The 17,734-nt window shown below is 41.6% G+C and overlaps 1 protein-coding gene across 5 annotated transcripts in view; it reads right to left on the bottom strand.

The window, feature by feature from the left end:
- stk32a (serine/threonine kinase 32A) overlaps positions 1 to 17,734 on the bottom strand; it is a 36,444-nt gene that overhangs the window by 579 nt on the left and 18,131 nt on the right. For 4 of the 5 annotated variants that reach the window (XM_028984200.1, XM_028984198.1, XM_028984201.1 and 1 more), the window contains 7 exons: positions 11,798 to 11,835; positions 7,831 to 7,920; positions 7,231 to 7,334; positions 6,373 to 6,489; positions 5,921 to 6,046; positions 4,947 to 5,075; positions 612 to 676 (listed from right to left, as the gene is read on the bottom strand). In XM_028984200.1, the coding sequence (XP_028840033.1) occupies positions 612 to 676; positions 4,947 to 5,075; positions 5,921 to 6,046; positions 6,373 to 6,489; positions 7,231 to 7,334; positions 7,831 to 7,920; positions 11,798 to 11,835 (669 nt within the window). Of the gene's footprint in view, positions 1 to 177; positions 246 to 611; positions 677 to 4,946; positions 5,076 to 5,920; positions 6,047 to 6,372; positions 6,490 to 7,230; positions 7,335 to 7,830; positions 7,921 to 11,797; positions 11,836 to 17,734 lie in introns of all 5 variants that reach the window. The other variant, XR_003750150.1, reaches the window with a different exon arrangement.

Here is a 17,734-nt window from a genome sequence, read left to right as displayed (position 1 = left end):
AGCTCAAATGGGAAGAAAACTATATTTAATAATTTTTTTTTTTTTCAAAGAACTGAACACTGATATTACACATTTTAATAGAACATTGTAACCCCAAAGGCCACCTTCTTGTCAATTCAGTTAAATTAACTTTTAGTGAGCCATTGAAAAGCGACAATGCTCTCACTGTCATTTTACCTTTTTATGCTTGCCAGAGTTCAACAAAATGGTGATTGTTCAAGACAATGGATTATAATGCTTCTTATCTGTACGATAAGACAATGAAAGATAAACAGGGTAAATGAACTATTTTCCAACTGACAATGATGCGTTTGGGGCTGTTTCACTAGTGTAAGGTCAAAGGTGTCATCAAGATTAATATACATAAATAGATAAGACAAGACAGAAAGCCAATCTGCAATCAATGAGCTCCTCCGATTTTAAATGAATAAAAACATGGTTAAAGATAATGTTCGGGGTGACAGAAATAATTATACTCCAACAAAATGGGTAGTTAAGACACAGATGACTACCAAGCAGTTCATTATTTAAAAATCCTGCAAAGACCCATGCTCAGCGTGTACCTAGCACCAGTTACAAATTAGTGTCCAACATCACATCACATTGCGTACTTCTCTCTGTTGAAGATGATGAAGTCCCTCTGAACATTCTCCAACCTCTGCTGGAGCTGGCCATTCTGTGGAGAAAAAAAAAAAAAAAAAGAGTTTTGACAAAATGACAAAATGTAAGAGTAGACTCAAGCATGGACAGCCAGAGCGCATTTACAGACGTATTTACATCCAACGTCCTTCACTGATGGATTCTGCATGGGCTAGAAAAATGGCTTCCCTTTAACACATTATAGGGTGTGCATCTCATTTTCCTAAGTGCTCCTGTCTCATGGATATAGGAGGAAGATGTGTCAGCGCCGACTGCTCTGCACTGCTCACCGCTTGTCCTGGTGTTCAGGTGTCACGATGGAGTGTGTACCCCCAGGGGGATGGATAAGAGCATAAACACACCTGCCCTCTTGGCTGCACTGGTCTTATGACAGCAATGCAGCAGACACCAAAGCTGTCTCCCCACCCTCCCTGCTCAGCCTGCCAACGCAACCAGACCTGATGGCTCCTGGCTGGGTCAAATACCACCTGACCCATACCTCACCCCCCCAAAAAAAAAGCTGGTTGACCTAATGCACTGGGCTGCCAGTCAAACACTGGAGGTGGTGCAGGTGCCAGCTCAGTGGGCTGCAGTCCAAATAAAGAGGAAGGAAGAAAAGGGAGAAGGAAAGCAGGTGTAGTGTGGAAGAGATTGAAAAGCTACGGAGCAGGAAGAAAATGAAGTGAGCAAGATGTAAAAATTCAGAAATGCATTGCAACCAAGAGATAGGAAATGGGACTGAATTGCTAGGCAAACTCAGAGATCAGGTTCAACAGGGAGAAGGGGTGCAAGTGCATGGGAAAAAAATCTTTATCAGGACAATAACCTGGAATCAATATTTAAGAGCTTTAAGCAAATGTTCCCAGCCGGCCAAAACATTTTTTTTATTGATTTATTGCTTTCAAAATGTAATTACAAGAAATAATTAGAAATACATAAAATTGACTGGTTTTGAAACGTAACACACATTGTAAATATGATTAAATGGATGTGAAAGTTTATGAATCAGGTCAATACACACATTCCTTTCCAGCTAAATGTTTGTGTCTTTCCTATGTACCAATATGTGTAATTAGGAAATAGTATTTATGGTTTGCCCTCCCTCAGTTTCTTGTTGTTCACTGACCCCAATGTGTGGCACATATTTGTTTGTTTTCTGTTTCGGCCCACAAGCTGTATTGCTTTTTTTTTTTGTGGAAATATCACGTCATGTGCCTGACCCATATGTCATACATCCTGTTCAATAAAACAATAGTTGGAACTTTTGCATTTCTTGTCATTTTTCTTATAAGTGTGGATAATGTTTTCTTGTAATAAATAAACAATTTAGAGTAGGCCCAAAGATATCTGGTGCAAGATACATTTCACTTTCCAGGTAATAGCAATGGTCTTGTGGTCAATAGTTGTTTCATAGCATTAACATATCCCGAGTGGCCAAAATCATGGATTTTCAAGTAGATATTTTTCATCTGTCCTGGAAACAAAATATTTCAGTCATTCAAAATGTTGTGAAAGGTGAGCAGGACTGGGGTGCTTATGGACCATTCAGGTAACTGTAGCATCTACGTGTGTCTGTGGACGTCAGGATTTTGGGTGTCACTGGATCTTAGGTTCTCAGTGTCCAGTGTTATGCTTACTCCCCTTGTCTGACACTCAATACATTGCACACCCCACACCTGCAAATGCACCCTTCATTGGACCACACTTCATTGTAAAGTGCTGAAATGAATATATGTATCACACACATACAATGTGCAAATATATTTCATGGCCTATGCTTTATCAAATTTTATCTTGTGATTTTACTATTCATGAGCATAAAGCACACAAGAATGATATTTGTCATTGTCTCTTGAGTTATTGCATGAAAGCTCCAAATAATGTAGCACCATATGATCAAAATACATTTACAACTCTAGTCTTTCATAAGTGACTTTGGTGGCTCCATCTGGTGGTAAAATTTGGCTGCAGATTTTCTGCTTATGGAGCAGCGTGAAGAAATGGACACAAATGTGTGTCAGATTGACTGAGATGCCACGCTTTCCTGCACAAGCTCATTTACATGGAACTGTCCCATTTGCACCTTGCGAAGACAGGAAATTTCTTTTACTTCCACTATTTTACAAATACCCCACAGACGGCTGAAAATAGAGCCCAGAATGTTAAATTACATATCAGTAAAAGCCTTCGCACCTCCCTGCTGCCTCCATACGGTGCCTGGAAGAGGCCTGAGAATTAGCTGGTTAGGGGTGGTGGGTTGGGGGTCTGTGAGACAGGAATATGGATTCGGTCTGTTCAATTTTTTAGCACGTTATCTGAGATTTAATTGAACTAATTCCTGTCCATTTGGGCTCTGATGTGTGAATGGGTGGGAAGAACACAAACACGGTAGGGGGGGGGGGGGGGGGGGGGGGGGCAGCGGTTGCAGAGGTACTGATAGAGTAGGAGAGACAGATATAGAGGAAGAAGAGAGAAGGAGAGAAAGAAAGGGAAGTCGACTCGGCGAGACTTAAGGGCAGCACTGTTCATACAATATTGATCACGCTGCTTTAAAAGTGGAGCACGTAGCAGACTCACAGCGCGCTAGAACTGAGTTTATGTTAGTACACCACAAGTGGTCCCACAAGATGGAAATGTCTCACTGTCACATATGCATTTACAGGACTTGCTCTAATTCACCACAGCTGGACAGTTTAAAGAAGGCAATAAACCATGTGCCGGGTCATATACAAATCCTGCTGCTTACGACTCGTCAGCTACTGAATGCATTAAAACTGGCAAGAAACTCACTACGTCACCACAGTTGGAGGAGTAAAAGTTTCATTAATTACATCAAAAAGGATCCTGGCACAGGTACAGCATGCACGGCTGCTAACGGTTATGGAAGATGTGAGGTCAGTCAGTAAATGTCTAACGGCAAGACCCACAGCATTTAAATTTAGCTATGTTAGGCTTCGCTTTGTGCATAAAGCATGATCACCACCATTACATCTTCAGCTTTATTAAAAATGCATTAAGGGTAAATGCAATTGTAATAGCTTTACTTAGCCCCCACTCCTGACTGCAGCTAACTATTACTACTTATAGCTACATGTTTGAAGAAAGCATTTATTTTAAATATAGGTTGCTGATTAGCATTTCAATTGTCAGTTTATGATACATTTGTCTGCAGCATGTAATATTATGGAAATTATGTACACTTTTGAGCATTCAAACTAAATGAAAATAGCAACGTGAAATGTATATTAGGTTTTAGCTGCTGACCTAAAGTAACCTTTGTTTGTTAAAATTGTACAATCCATAATTATTTGCAATGTACAAGTTATCTTCACAAGAGTTATTGTTATTGAATGACCTTGTGAGTAGTCTGGAGCATTCATTAGCCAATCTGTGACCTAAAACAGATACGGAGAGAAATTTGCAAAGCAGAATTTTTGATAGCGGTCCCAGGAAGGAGAAAAAAAACCCCACAGATGCTCACTACTGAGAAAATCAGCACCTTTAATGGAACCCCTGATGCAGACGTTTCCACCTCTTTTCATTAACAGGCTGTCAGGCTTCTCCTTCCATCAGCTGTTTACTGATTGAGGTATGAGTCTAACCTTCTGCTGGGTGGAGGGGGAGCACGCCTTTAGGCCTGATGGGAAGACATGGCTGATTGGTTGAGGGTGGAAAACAAAAAGAGAGGGACACTTACACAGACACACAGGTTCTCACAGGTATGGGGAGGGACAAGCCTACGAGTGGTTCTGACAGTTGGATTGGTAGGTAAAATTTTGATCACAGTCTGCTGGTCTGTCACTTGTTTGAGTGAAGTGAAAGTAAAGTGATTCACTTCAGTCTTTGTGAAACATTGTAGCACAGCACGTGGTGCACACAACGCAATGTGTCCTCTGCTTTTAACCCATCACCTTGGTGAGCAGTGGGCAGCCATGACAAGCGCCCGGGGAGCAGTGTGGGGGGACGGTACCCTGCTCAGTAGCACCTTGGCGGTTCGGGATTTGAACCGGCAACCTTCCGAGTATGTGTCCACCCCTGATGCAAATGATGCACTTTGCTTATTATTTGAGTACAGTACAAACTGAATCTTGCTAATGTTGATCAATCGTGGACCAGGGAAACAATGGTCACACTGAAGGGCAGGCTTGTTACATTGCAGAAACACATTTGGTCTCCAGTTGCAGCCATAGAAGGTCCCTGAATAGAGACGTGGTGACATATACTAAATCACAGCCACAATGAATATGACAAGTGAGAAAAAAGCTGATGGAGACCATCTCTGTTCACAAACTGTTTATTTTCTGTACCTGTGGTGAACCATCTGAGCCATTTTCCCTTGTCTTCCTCGCCAATCGTTTCTTCTTCTTGTGCAGTGGCTTTGACTCCAGGATCATTTCCTCCAATTCAAAGGTTGGGTCGCAGTTCAATCTCCGTCTCTGCATGTGGACAGAACAGACTCAACATTCTTATGTTTCTTCTCTTTCAATGGTCTTACCTTCTAAATAAACTCATCACTAACAGATCATTGTGTTTCTTTTGTCCCCAGATGACGTTCAATTCCAAACTGCAGACATTGGTGACTGTTCGTTTGAGATTATGGAGTCTAATATGGGCACGAAATAAAGCTGCTATGTCACACTTCCCTTCACCTTCCTCATGGACATTTATTTACATGCATTTTTTTTTTATCCTGCTTCCTCTCGCAAGCTGATGGTTACTATGGAGATCACACCCCGATCTAATCACAAGTCATTAGTGGTGCCAGTTATAATGATAAGCAGCTGGTGGGAACATCTGCTAATGGCTGTATTTTTAATCAGCGGAGCTGATGGTGATTGACGCAGATAGTGAAGTCTCTGCAATACAGGCTGCTCTCTTCCAAAATGGTAAGCATCAAATGTTCGCTTGTGTTCATACGTCTTAGCAGCAGGACTCTGGAACTGGATGCTTTGTAAGCTGCTATATGTCATCACATATCATTGCATATTCTGGTGAATCTTCTGGAGGCCACACACAACATGGTGAGAATTTAGGGGCAAATAAACGTCACTCTTTAGACCATGAGTTGTCCAGGGATCATAAATCTTTGACAAATTGAGAAGAGATGTCCCAGATGTCCCAATTGGGCTGGCCTGACTGCCTCACCCATGACAACTTTTTCTCCACCGGAAATACCAGACCCTTAACCTTTGTAATATGTGCATGTTTTGCAACCTTGAGCGCAGTCTCAATCCCCGGAGGTTTGAATTGACAGAATGGAGGTAAACGGACAAGCACTTGCATTAGGAATGAAGCCAGGGGGGGTCTGCTTGTTGAGGACAGCATCCCAGTTGACGTTGGACAGGCACTCCGTGTCCTGAAGCTCTGAGAGGCAGGAAATCCGTTTCTGCGGGTCGATGCACAGCAACTGAAGGCGGCAAGAAGAAAAAGATGCTGCACTAATTTACACAAAGATCTACACCCAAAGACATACTGCGTCACACTGTACACACTGTTAGCACAAATATTATGCAGACATGTTTTCAGACACAAACACACACACTGCAGAATGCAATTGAAGCGTGTGGACATGCCCACACACAGACATTCAAAAGCTTTCTTTCATGAAGGTGTTGGTAGCCAGGCAGAGAAGTCACTTCATCTTTAATACATCTGAAATGAAGCACTTCTCATGAAAGCAGGGATTGCTCTTAAATAGTAATGGTCTGTGCAGTACTTCCTTCCAAACCATACCTTTCTGAGCAGTGACTTGACCTCTGTGGACCAGGCTGCCGGGTAGCTGGGATGGACCCTGTGAAAGGTTTGCAAGATCTCGTTGGCTGGCATGCTGGAGCGCATTACGTAGGGTCTCTGGGAAGGCAGACAGAGTCAAGCTGAATCGGCTGTGGTTGACTGGTCTTTTGCAAATTATTCATTTACCCATTTCCATTAGTGACTGCTTTGATCAATGCTCATCGCTCTTGCAGTAACATCTACAAGGGCTCCTTCAAATTAGATTTTTGCGTTATCCAAAAAGGCAAAAAGATGAAAGCTATGCAGGTGAAATGCTTACAAATCCAATTTTTGGTATCCTGCAACATTAACAACATCTAACAACAACAAAATGCATTCCTTATTTAGCCCAAAATCAGGCCCTGCAGTTGACACCCCTCACAGCAGGGTTGGTATTGGTTTTGTCAAGATAACAGTTCAATAGATGTAATAGCTAATTGAGTCAAGATTGCCACTGTGGGAACCAACATGTTCTTGTTTGTGATATAGTGTGGGAATAATTGAAAGTCTAGTTTGATTACCTCGATTAGCCAAACCACAAAATTTAAAGCAACTGTTCCCCACAAAGCCAGATCATAAATACAGAAAGAGCATTCATTTAAAATGCCAGTTTCATTTCCCCTTGGAACTTCTACTGGAGACAAAGAAATAAGTGCATGTCAGCTGAGGAACCTGTCATCTGAACAAGAAATAGGCCGGAATGTGCCTTTAAGGGAGCATATATTTTATTGAAAGCTCTTTAATTGTTTATCATTTCATAAACTCTCACCCAGCAGAGTGGTGTGCCCACCGCTTCATGGGAGAACTGTGTGTCCTTACCTGGCCTCTGAGGAGCTCGTAGGCTGTGATGCCCAAAGACCACCAGTCCACAGAAAAAGAGTAGCCTGGGTGGGTTCCTTCAAATGGCTGAAAGAGCTCTGGGGCTGGAGAGATGAGGGTGTAACTGTAGTAACAACTCATTCTAGTGCATAATTAATGGCAATGTGCAGCAAAGCATTTTCAGAGAAGAATCTGTTTCATAGGAAAGTTTACAAAGGCAAACGTGTGATTTGTTCCATAAATGTACTGTAAATGAAATGAAATGATCAGCAACTATACAACATAAAGGGTCAGCTGTCAGTGACACAATTAACACTGCATGGAAATTCATAGGAAATCAGTCAACAAACATTGAGCCTCTCCCTGGATTTCCATGCTGCTTTTGCTATGTCTATGTCACTTAAAAACCAGCCAGTAATCACATGTGAAACAGACACAAAAGTCCGGTCAATTTACCTTGAATTTCAATCCATTATAATTATACACAATCCAGTTGTTTTCAAAGTGGAAACAAATATCAGTCAAACGCAATGGGACAGATACATGACGCCTACAGTAAAATCATGGGACACGAAGTGAAGAAGATTAATATGACTTTACCCATGTAAGGCTTTGTTCCAGCAATAGAGGAGGCTTTCAGGTCATCTTTAACCACAGCAGCTATGTTGAAGTCTGTCAAATGGACATGGCCTATGAAGAAAAATAAAACAATTAAAATTTTCCTAACGATTACTGAAATTCTTCTGTGAGGAGAATGTATGACATGAGAATATATTGCATGGTCTTTTGGCATTACAAATACATTAGATGACAATTTGCTGAACAAAAAATAAAGGATGGTCCAAAACAGGGTGAGCATTTAAAGATGTTAGCACACAAAGCAGAGGCAGAGAACAACCTGGCATGAAATTAAATTCACAAAGAGCAGAAGAAGTCTTTATCATACACCTTGGAATGCATATACACCCTATGCCATGGTTACTGGCCAAAACAACAAGAAGGGCACTCATTACATATTTTTAAGTATGACCATTAGCAAAATAAAAATACAAAAAAAAATACTCTCATAATAAACCTTTTGATATGGTTAGATAGATATGAACAGCAACTGAAAACGCCTTTTGCTATTACTACAGTACGAAGATAAAAGAAAGAAGGAAAAGCGCACAGAGAAAATGTGTCCTCTGCTTTTAACCCATCACCATTAGTGAGCAGTAGACAGCCATGCCTTACTCAGTGGCACCTCGATGGCACCTTGGCAAGTCAGGATTCGAACTGGCGACCTTCTGATTATGGGTCAGCTTCCTTACCCACTAGGTTCCCAATGCTATTAGTAAGAAAGGGATGATCCACAATGGCATAATGATACCAGCAAGCAAGTCATGATCACTTGCCGAAAGTCCCCATCTACACTTTAAGGACGTTGCTATGGTTTCTTATGTAATCAATCTGATTTAATTACCCAGACTATAATAACTAAACAATCCACTCATAAAAGTCACTTTTCAGTATGACCAAAATGTGAAAGCACCAGCTTCTAAATTTTATTCTGAATGCGGTCAAAGTCACACAATCACCTTGTTGTGCGTGATCGCCTGTGGAGAGCTGAGTGGACCTACTTTAGCAGTGGCTGATAGGGAACGAGAGCCAGGCAGAAGACGAGAGAAAAAGGGAGCAAGAGGGAACATTAAGAATATGAAGTATTCTGGACCTACACTTGTCATGCATGCCACACTTAATATTAATTTAGGCCTTGAGATTATCTATATCTACAGATAGATAGATAGGACAAGGTAACTCAGTATGAAAAGTATATACATATCACATCTTGTGGTCTCAGAAAACAATTATCCAAGACAAAACGAAAGCGTGAGTCTAATTTAAAGTTTGGTTACTTTTAATACACTTATACTCCTCCACTCATTTTTTTCCATCCTCTAATAGGCTCCTATTAATTTTAACTTAAGCAACACATGTATGCTCAACCATGTTAGTTATTCAACCATTAAAGGCCATTTACCATTAAAATAACCACCCTGCACACAGCACCAATCATCTTTCTCGTTCTTTTTGCAGTTAACCACTACATGCATCAATAAAATTGTGTGTGAAATGTTAGTGTGATAGAAAGAAAATGGAAAATAAAAAGGGGGTCAATCCCAAATCATTACATGAGAGATGACATCTCAGGAGCCAGTTGGGTATTGAATGTGTGTCTTGAATGCAAAATATCTGCAGCCAGAGAAGCCTTTATAGTTACAAAGTGCCTGAGCCACACCGATAAGAGACCAATCAGTAGAGCTGCAGTGTTCTCACATCAGTGATCTGTCCCCAAGTCCTTGGCTGTCCTCCATTTGTCCCCTTATTAGCTGCACATAAGCTTATTCACAGTTCCATTCGCTCTTTCAGTTTATCACTCACTCTTTTCTTATTCTCTTTCACTGTCTTTTTTTATCTGTCCCATCTCTCCTCATCATTTGCTTTCTCTTTCATGTTTTTCTATTCGCCATTTCTCTCCCTTCTTTCCCCTCCCTTTCTGGTGAGAAAAGACAGCATGGAATGAGGCTTTGGCCAGAAGCCCTTAACTGAGTCAGTTAGTGCTGTAGGGGTCTCTGTGCTGCATGTTTTTTTGTGTGGAGAGAATTTACACACCACCCAGCACCCCTCGGTCCCTCTCCACCCCTCTCCCTGTCTCTAGAGAAGGGTGCAGTAACTGAACGTCGCAGAGCAGGAAAACCCTCCCACTGCATGAGTCAGCATGTTTTGAACAAAACCCACCGCTCACAACGGGGTTGATGGATGCGAGTACGATTTGAATGAAATGACCCGTCCCGTCCAAATTAGCATGTGTTTCAGCATCTCCCGCCCGCTTCATTCATCTCTCCCTCTGCTGCGCACCTTATGCAACATTAGCCGGGCCGGTGAGCTCATATATTAATGCCACCACTAGGACTTCGCAGGAGCTGGCTCCACTGGAGCATTTGACAGGTGAAATATCCCCCTCGTCGCAGAGGTCAACCTGCTGAGGGTGACTAAGGAACTGTCCCGGCCCGTCACCCCACTGGGCCAACCTGTGTGAGTACGGAGTGTACCGCATGTGCGGAGTACTGAGCCAGCATAACAATGAGAGTTTAATCATTAAAATGTACAGTACATCGGCAGAAAAAGGGGCTTCAGTTAAAGCAACATGCGCCGCAGACAGACGAAAGAACTAGGTTGCCTTTGAGTTGTCAAAAAAGGTAAAAAAAAGTCATTTTCATGAAAATGGAGACTAATTAATTAAATAAAAAAACACACCTCAACTTGAATAAATCACAGATTTATCACAGATTTTTTTAAATACACGTTGCAACCTCAATTCCATTTTTGGCAACTCGGAGCCAACGGGCCGCAATGAAGGACACTCTAACGTTCTAGCTGTGCCAGAAGGAAGCCAGCTCAGGCTGTGGGCAGTCCCACTCCTTGGCAGATGCTTAAAGAGCAGAGCTTAAGAGGAGGTCCCTCTGTCCCACAGGACGAGTTTTGAGGACAAAAAGGATGAGCTAGTGGAATACTGACTCACCTTCACCTGAAACAAAATCCTATTACACTTATTATTACTTAAAAAAACAGCTTTTCAAGGCTAAGCTGTTGGTATGACCCATTTAATATGGTTAGTAAATTATTTTAATTAAATGATTAGCTTGTCAGTGGTGGCAGCTTGTCAGGGGCAGTGGTGGCCTAGTGGTTAAGGAAGCGGCCACGTAATCAGAAGGTTGCTGGTTCGAATCCCGATCTGCCAAGGTACCACTGAGGTGCCACTGAGCAAAGCACTGTCCCCACACACTGCTCCCCAGGCGCCTGTCATGGCTGCCCACTGCTCACTCAGGGTGATGGGTTAAATGCAGAGGACAAATTTCACTGTGTGTGCTGTGCTGCTGTGTATCACTTGTTATAAAGGTTTATGGCAGTTATTTCATGTCATAATAACCACAGAGCTAAACAACAAAAGACCATCTTAGATGGCTCATAGCCATTTGTTTTGTTTGGTTACTTGGAGCAGTACAAATGTTTGAGATGGGTTGATATTAAAAGAAATAAACTGCAAATGCTCTATGACTGTGTATGTGTGTGTGTTGAGGGGGTGTTGGGTGGAATTAAAAGGACAACAGCATCTGCTGTCCTGAAGGTAGGAGTCCTCAGGCTAAGTAAGTGTTTTTTCCCCTCTTTTTTGTACTGTGTGTTTGTTCTCTGTCTCTCTCCCCACCCCCTCACAACGCCACAAACATTCATATGCGTGTGTGTGCGTTCTTATGTTCTTGCATAGAGGGGTGGTGCAGTATGCTCTTCAAATGAATATGCTACTCAATTAACATACTAATGAAACATTATACAGCTTAATAATGTGCTGCACTGTTTCCCTGACAACACCTGTTACCTGTTTTAATGAAGGCAAAGCAGCTCATAAAGCCATGCACAGCCAATCAGATGGCCACTTTAAAAAGAAAATGTACCAAAGACAAGCTTTTCAGAGCGCTTGGAGCATCTGAGCACTTATGTACTTGAGTGTTTAAAAGGTTAAACTTACCATGTTCATCTAGCAGGATGTTGTCTGGTTTGATATCCCTGCAAGAAAGGACAAACTCAGCAGTGTTAGTTTGCCACAGGCCATTTGTTTTTCTCCTATCATTTCTATTACAAAGCCTGAAATGAACAGAGACACATACTGTCACAATAAGCTCCCTCAAGCACTGGAAGGGAACAAAAGGTTTTTAAGGTTTAAAAAGTTTTTAAAATGATCAAAGTAGGGCAACTATACAGAAATGCATATAACTAATAATTAATATTATTAGTCATTATAGTAATTAAGATATGAATTTCTATAAGAAATAAGAATAATTACAAATGATATGCTGTAATAACTGAAAAGAACAGAGGCACGATGACCATAAACATAAAGAGAACCCTCAACTGAACAGAACAGAACAACGCAGTGAGGGAGAAAACCAACATATAAAGCGTTCTAATCATCCATGCCAAACGACTGGGGGTGATTAGAGCCTTGTGTGTATGTCTATCAGACATCTTTTATTCAAATCATTTCACAGGCCATAATGAGACAACAAATTAATATTTTTAGTTGAGTAGATAATGTTAACACAAACATGTGCACAGAAGAGTGGAATAGAAGGCAAGCAATTCACTATTCTGCTGTGACCTTGAAAGACAAGAAAGCATGCAATTCTGCTTGGGTGCATTCTGATTGTTTTGTAGTTCCCTGAATGACGGACTGCACAGGGTCTTCAGCAAATGTTAAGTAGGGAACCAAACAATTGGAAGCAAACAACAATTCTGGAAGATGAGAAGCTAAACTTAATTTAATAGAATTTATTTTGAGAGGCAGTGGTGGCCTGGTGGCTAAAAAATTAACTTGTAGCTGAAAGGTTTCCACTGAGGTCCCCTTGAGCAAGGTACTGTCCCCAAACTCTGCCCTCGGGTGACTTTCACAACTGCCCACTGCTCACAAGGCGATTCACCTTGACTATAAAAAGGAGCCATTTTTGTAATCGTTGTTGGTTGGTGAAAAAAAAGAAAAACTGTCAAGTTAGTAAACTGTGTGTATTCAGCAGTGTACATAGAACCCTTAAAATGCAGTATTTAGCTGATAGTGTTGTGTGACACAGTGTATTTATCTTGCGGGGATGGCGAATGGACTGTCCAGTTTGTGTGGATGCCCCTCGATTACGTGGCCTTCTCATAAATCACCACACCACACTGTGAAATCTAAAATTTCATCTTCAGATGCTGCCGTTGTGTACTTTTGTGTACAGTGTAATGGTGTGTGTATGTGCACGGCAGGTGTTCCTGTTTGCTTCACTTAGTTTTTTGCTTTGCAGTGTGTATGCATGTATGTTATGTGTGTGAGCTCAGTTCATGGTACTCAAGTCGGCACGCCATGCAGAAGTGGGGTGGGTCATTTTCAATTAGGACTGCTTATAAAAGGTGAGGATGGGGACATATCACACAAACTCCTGTCATCTTGTGAAAAAAAGGTGAATAACGTATCACATTTAACAACTAACACACCTATACAATTGCTGTGCACGGTGATCACTATGCGCATCAATTTCCATGTCAGTCATCACTAAGACATCGACTGCCGATTGTCTGGCTTGATCAAATCTCAGACATGTAAAAGGATTGTGTTCACACTGCCCACTCAAGTGGTATCAACGTCAAATGTACAAATGATTACAGATTACAGCAGCTGACTATCTCCCACTATTCTTTGATATCTGTGCAAAAAAAGCCTACCAAATTGGCAAGACCTGGACATTGCTTATCATGCAGCTTGCGTATGCTGCAAACCAGTGCAAAGCTTATCAGCGCTGCAATCTGCTGCACTTTCATTGGAGTCGGGCTGCTGCAGCACGACCCTTATTGGCCCTGTTCTGCATATGAATTTTTTGGGGTGTAAAAATAGACAGGTGTACCACCCATTCGGTGTACCACCCATTCGGTGTATGTAAAAATGTATAGGTGGTGCATTAAGCAGACTACACAGCTAAAACAGCTAAATGAGGGTGATACCTGTCAGCCAATCATAGATACTAAGTAGATTTTAATTTCATTTGAGAAACGTGGGAATTAGGACATCAAAGACAGACAGAAGGAAGTGCTGAGAAAGAAGTACATGTGGCCAGGCGTCTAAGGACGGTTCAGTGTTTGACGCCCCGAGCTGGGGACGTGGGTGAGAAAAGGTCATTCGTGTTGCAGTTAATTAGCTGACATTTCCTTCAAAAGGAGCAGGAGGGGGCAGCGTTTCGTTTTTTAAATAGCCCAGCCCCATTGTGGAGCAACAGGGCAGGCTGCTGCACCTCCACCAAAATGCTCATCATTACCAACAAAAGTGGAGATCTGTTGATCACATCAGCCCCCCCCATCCCCCCGTCACCCTGACAACAAGCCTTATGGGAGGGTCGCATGGCAACGTGGAGGAAAAAGCAGACATCAACCCACAGGTGCAGTGCAACGCAAGTTTAGACGTCCCTATTCAAGGGGTGGCTGAAGTGCACTGGCTTTTATTGCTTCACCATTTATAAATTTTTGTATTAAAATATCCCATGGGAGCTTGTTGAACCTTCTCTATTTGTGTTACAGACAAAAGAAGAAATTAGGCAATGCCATTTCTGTAAAATTCCAGTCATAATAGTCTCCGCCCCATCTCTGATTCATAGTGTAGTGCCCCCTGTCATTTATCAGAAACCTGCAAGTTCACATTATTATTTCATCGTTCATCAAATGATTTTATATTATTATGATTTTAATTAAGGGTTGGCAAATTATGTTTTTATTTCATTGTAGTACATGTGATATAAATATGTAATACCTTTTAAAAGATTATGGTACACAAAGCCCAGAGACAGAAATATGAGGCCCAATGACAAATCCTTCCTTTGCAACTGATTATTATAAGTGATTTTAATAAAATGCTGGCACTATCTGACACAAGAGCTACAGCATTGCAAGGTGGTTCACATCATGGTAAGTATGTCCCTCTTAAACATGTCCTCTAACCATGTCCATGTCCATGTTTCCCCACCCCCCGTCCTCTCTCGATGCAATGACACTGTAGCACCCTGGGAGGAACCTAGTAATGATTCTCCACAGTCCCAAAGGACTTAGGGTGGCACCATTGAAACCGATCCCTGAGACTTTTCTCTCGCTTGACTGGTCCAACAACCTATTACCTGGCTCTAATAACCTCATTACATCAGGTATCCTGATGAGGGCAGAAACTGAGATGGCCAAATGGTCACTTGATCCCTGCAGGTGGTGAGAGGCCAAGGGGCTGCTGGGATAGACCCAGAAGAGAACTGTCCAGCTCATGCTAGATCTGACTGACTTTCAAACTCTTGTTTGGATCAGAAACACATAATTAAAATATGACTTGTTAACAGATCCCTTGAATTTGCACTAAACATGCCACAATCTGATAGATTTTTTTTAACTACTGAGAAAAATTGATCCATCCATTCATTTGTACTAAAGACTGGAAAGTAGCTCCAGCATTTCAAAAATGAAAGGTAAATGAAAAAGGTAGTAAATAACAGTAAACATCTATTGCCTAAATCATTGGTGCCAAATCTTCCCTGGAGCCCCCTGTCCAAGACAAGCCAAGACCAATTAATTCCTGCATACACACATTAAAAGAATAAAATGCAAAAAATAAGCAGAAGTTGTAGGTTTTTGTTCTTATTTTTTTTTGTTTTATACTGTAGACTATATAGAGTCTATATTAGCTGTAATTGTCCCAAAAATTTAGACCTGACCTGGCGTGAGATCGACAGTTTCACCAAGCCCGACTTTCTTTGTACACGCTATATTAAGAGGGAAAGGAAACGTGCGAGTTTAAAATATAATCGGCAGCTGCTTGACCTCATTAGCATAAATTTTTGCATCTCTATCATGATAATTATGACAATGGTGGCTGAGAATTGCAAGTCAAATGAACATTTAATTAAAAAAAATTGCATATAATAAAACATACTCACAACATGCGAAACACTTTTACCAATCACCAAATCAAATTTACAAGCAGCACTTGAAAATATTTATATTTGCAATATTTATAATATTGAGCTCAACAGCAGTCGCACAAGCATTTCAATGCACCAATCATACCATGTATGACTGTGTACGTGACAAATAAAATTTGAATTTGAATTGAATTTGAGAACTACTAAAGAGCCTGACTAAAATGACTGCAATTGAGTACGAACCTGGGCCAAGACTTACAGATCTAATGTATATAGCATACAGGAATATACAGAATTTTGATTAACCTTTGAGTGTTATCCTTTATACATTTAGATTACAAATCTAAAATTTTTCCACCACTGCTGTTCTTTCTTCTTTTGGTATAAAACAGAGCTTGTTGATTTTTGTACCTGCCCTTGCTAAAGTGTTCAGGTTCTATTTAGGCTTGTCTCCTTTGAGCATATCCTCTGCAACTGCCTCACAATAATTACTGATGCATTATTTACTAGCTCTCACTCCGGGTTCCTCATCAAAAGCACGACTGAAATACCAAAACGTGCAATTCCAACCCTTTTGGGCACTGCCAGCCTCCAGCACCTGAAAAACTATTTTACTCTGAGGTACACACTCCTCAAAATATGATTTATACATAGTCAATGGGTGCATGAGCAAACATATGGGTTTGCAACCATTAACCTTCTGTCAGGAGCAGAGTTGAAAGTGGGGGACTTTCAGAGGGACACTGCTGTTCACCACCACTGAAATCCATGCATAAAAGCAGTGGGGGTGAGTTTGAGCGAGGACATGAGACACCTGGTCACTGTCCCTGGCAAACGCTCAGCGCAGCTGCTCCGCTTTGCCCCGAACACTCTGAAGTGAGAGAGCGAGTGGAAAGACACAAACAGGTGGCCTCCGAGAAGCCTTCAGCGAAGCATACACATCAAACCAAGATGTATCCCATGATGCAATTAAACTAAAAAAGTTACATTCTGCAGTCACGCATCTCAGAGAGAAGGGCTTCCTCCAAGGCCAAACCCTCCCTGGAGATGTAGTTGTCAGCCTGCAAAACCAACCCGAAGCTGTTCAGAGCTCAGCTTCACTTCGTTCGAATAGAAATAAAGGCAGGAGGCCAGCAGATTTGGAAGAATCTTTCAATAACTGCCATCTTTGTTCTTTGTGAAGTGATTGTCACGTGATACACAGCAGCACAGCACACGATGCACACAGTGAAATTTGTCCTCTGCATTTAACCCATCACCCTGAGTGAGCAGGGGACGGTGCTTTTGCTCAGTGGCACCTCAGTGGCACCTTGGCGAATCGGGATTCGAACCGGCAACCTTCTGATTACGGGGACGCTTCCTTAACCGCTAGGCCACCACTGCCTCTAACGTATGCCTTGAGCTAGTGAGTGAGTAATGTTCCATCTCCGTGCGTGCAAATGAATTGCCACTTGGGTGTCAGGAGTCTGTTGTCTGCCTCTGCTGACTGCTTTCATAATAAGAGGTTCTGACTGTCAAGGCTGCCTGCGGTCTGAACGATGATTCTGTGTTTGTTCTTCACTGCAGTCAGAGCTGAGAGCTGCAGTTCCAGGACTAAGTAAAACAAGCCTCTCCATCAGTATCTAACTCTAGATATGCTGTGTGGTGCACTGCCAAGGTAAAAAGATATGGCTCAGTTCTTGAGCCACATTAAACACATCAGTTAACTAAAGAATTGGGTTTAAGAAGTCTCAAAACATCCTATACACATCGTATAACAAAGTCAATGTTAAGACCATTTTATCTTATGCATAAGTAGGAACAATGTTTTGATTCTTATTTTAAGCCTATGAAGAAGCAAAGCCCGAGCAAACTAGTAGGTATGCATAATTAAACAAAGTGCTCATTGAGCACTGACGAACATAGTTTTGTCAGCTCAATTCTTCCAATGCAAATGGAATCCGCCTGCTCAAGCCATGGTGTCACCTGTCTTTGGGAGAAAGCAC

This window comes from Denticeps clupeoides, chromosome 6 (genome assembly GCF_900700375.1).
Source record: "Denticeps clupeoides chromosome 6, fDenClu1.1, whole genome shotgun sequence".
In the NCBI taxonomy this organism is placed as follows: domain Eukaryota; kingdom Metazoa; phylum Chordata; class Actinopteri; order Clupeiformes; family Denticipitidae; genus Denticeps; species Denticeps clupeoides.
The sequence above is the reverse complement of the archived record's forward strand: the minus strand, read 5'-3'. Positions and strand labels throughout refer to the sequence as shown.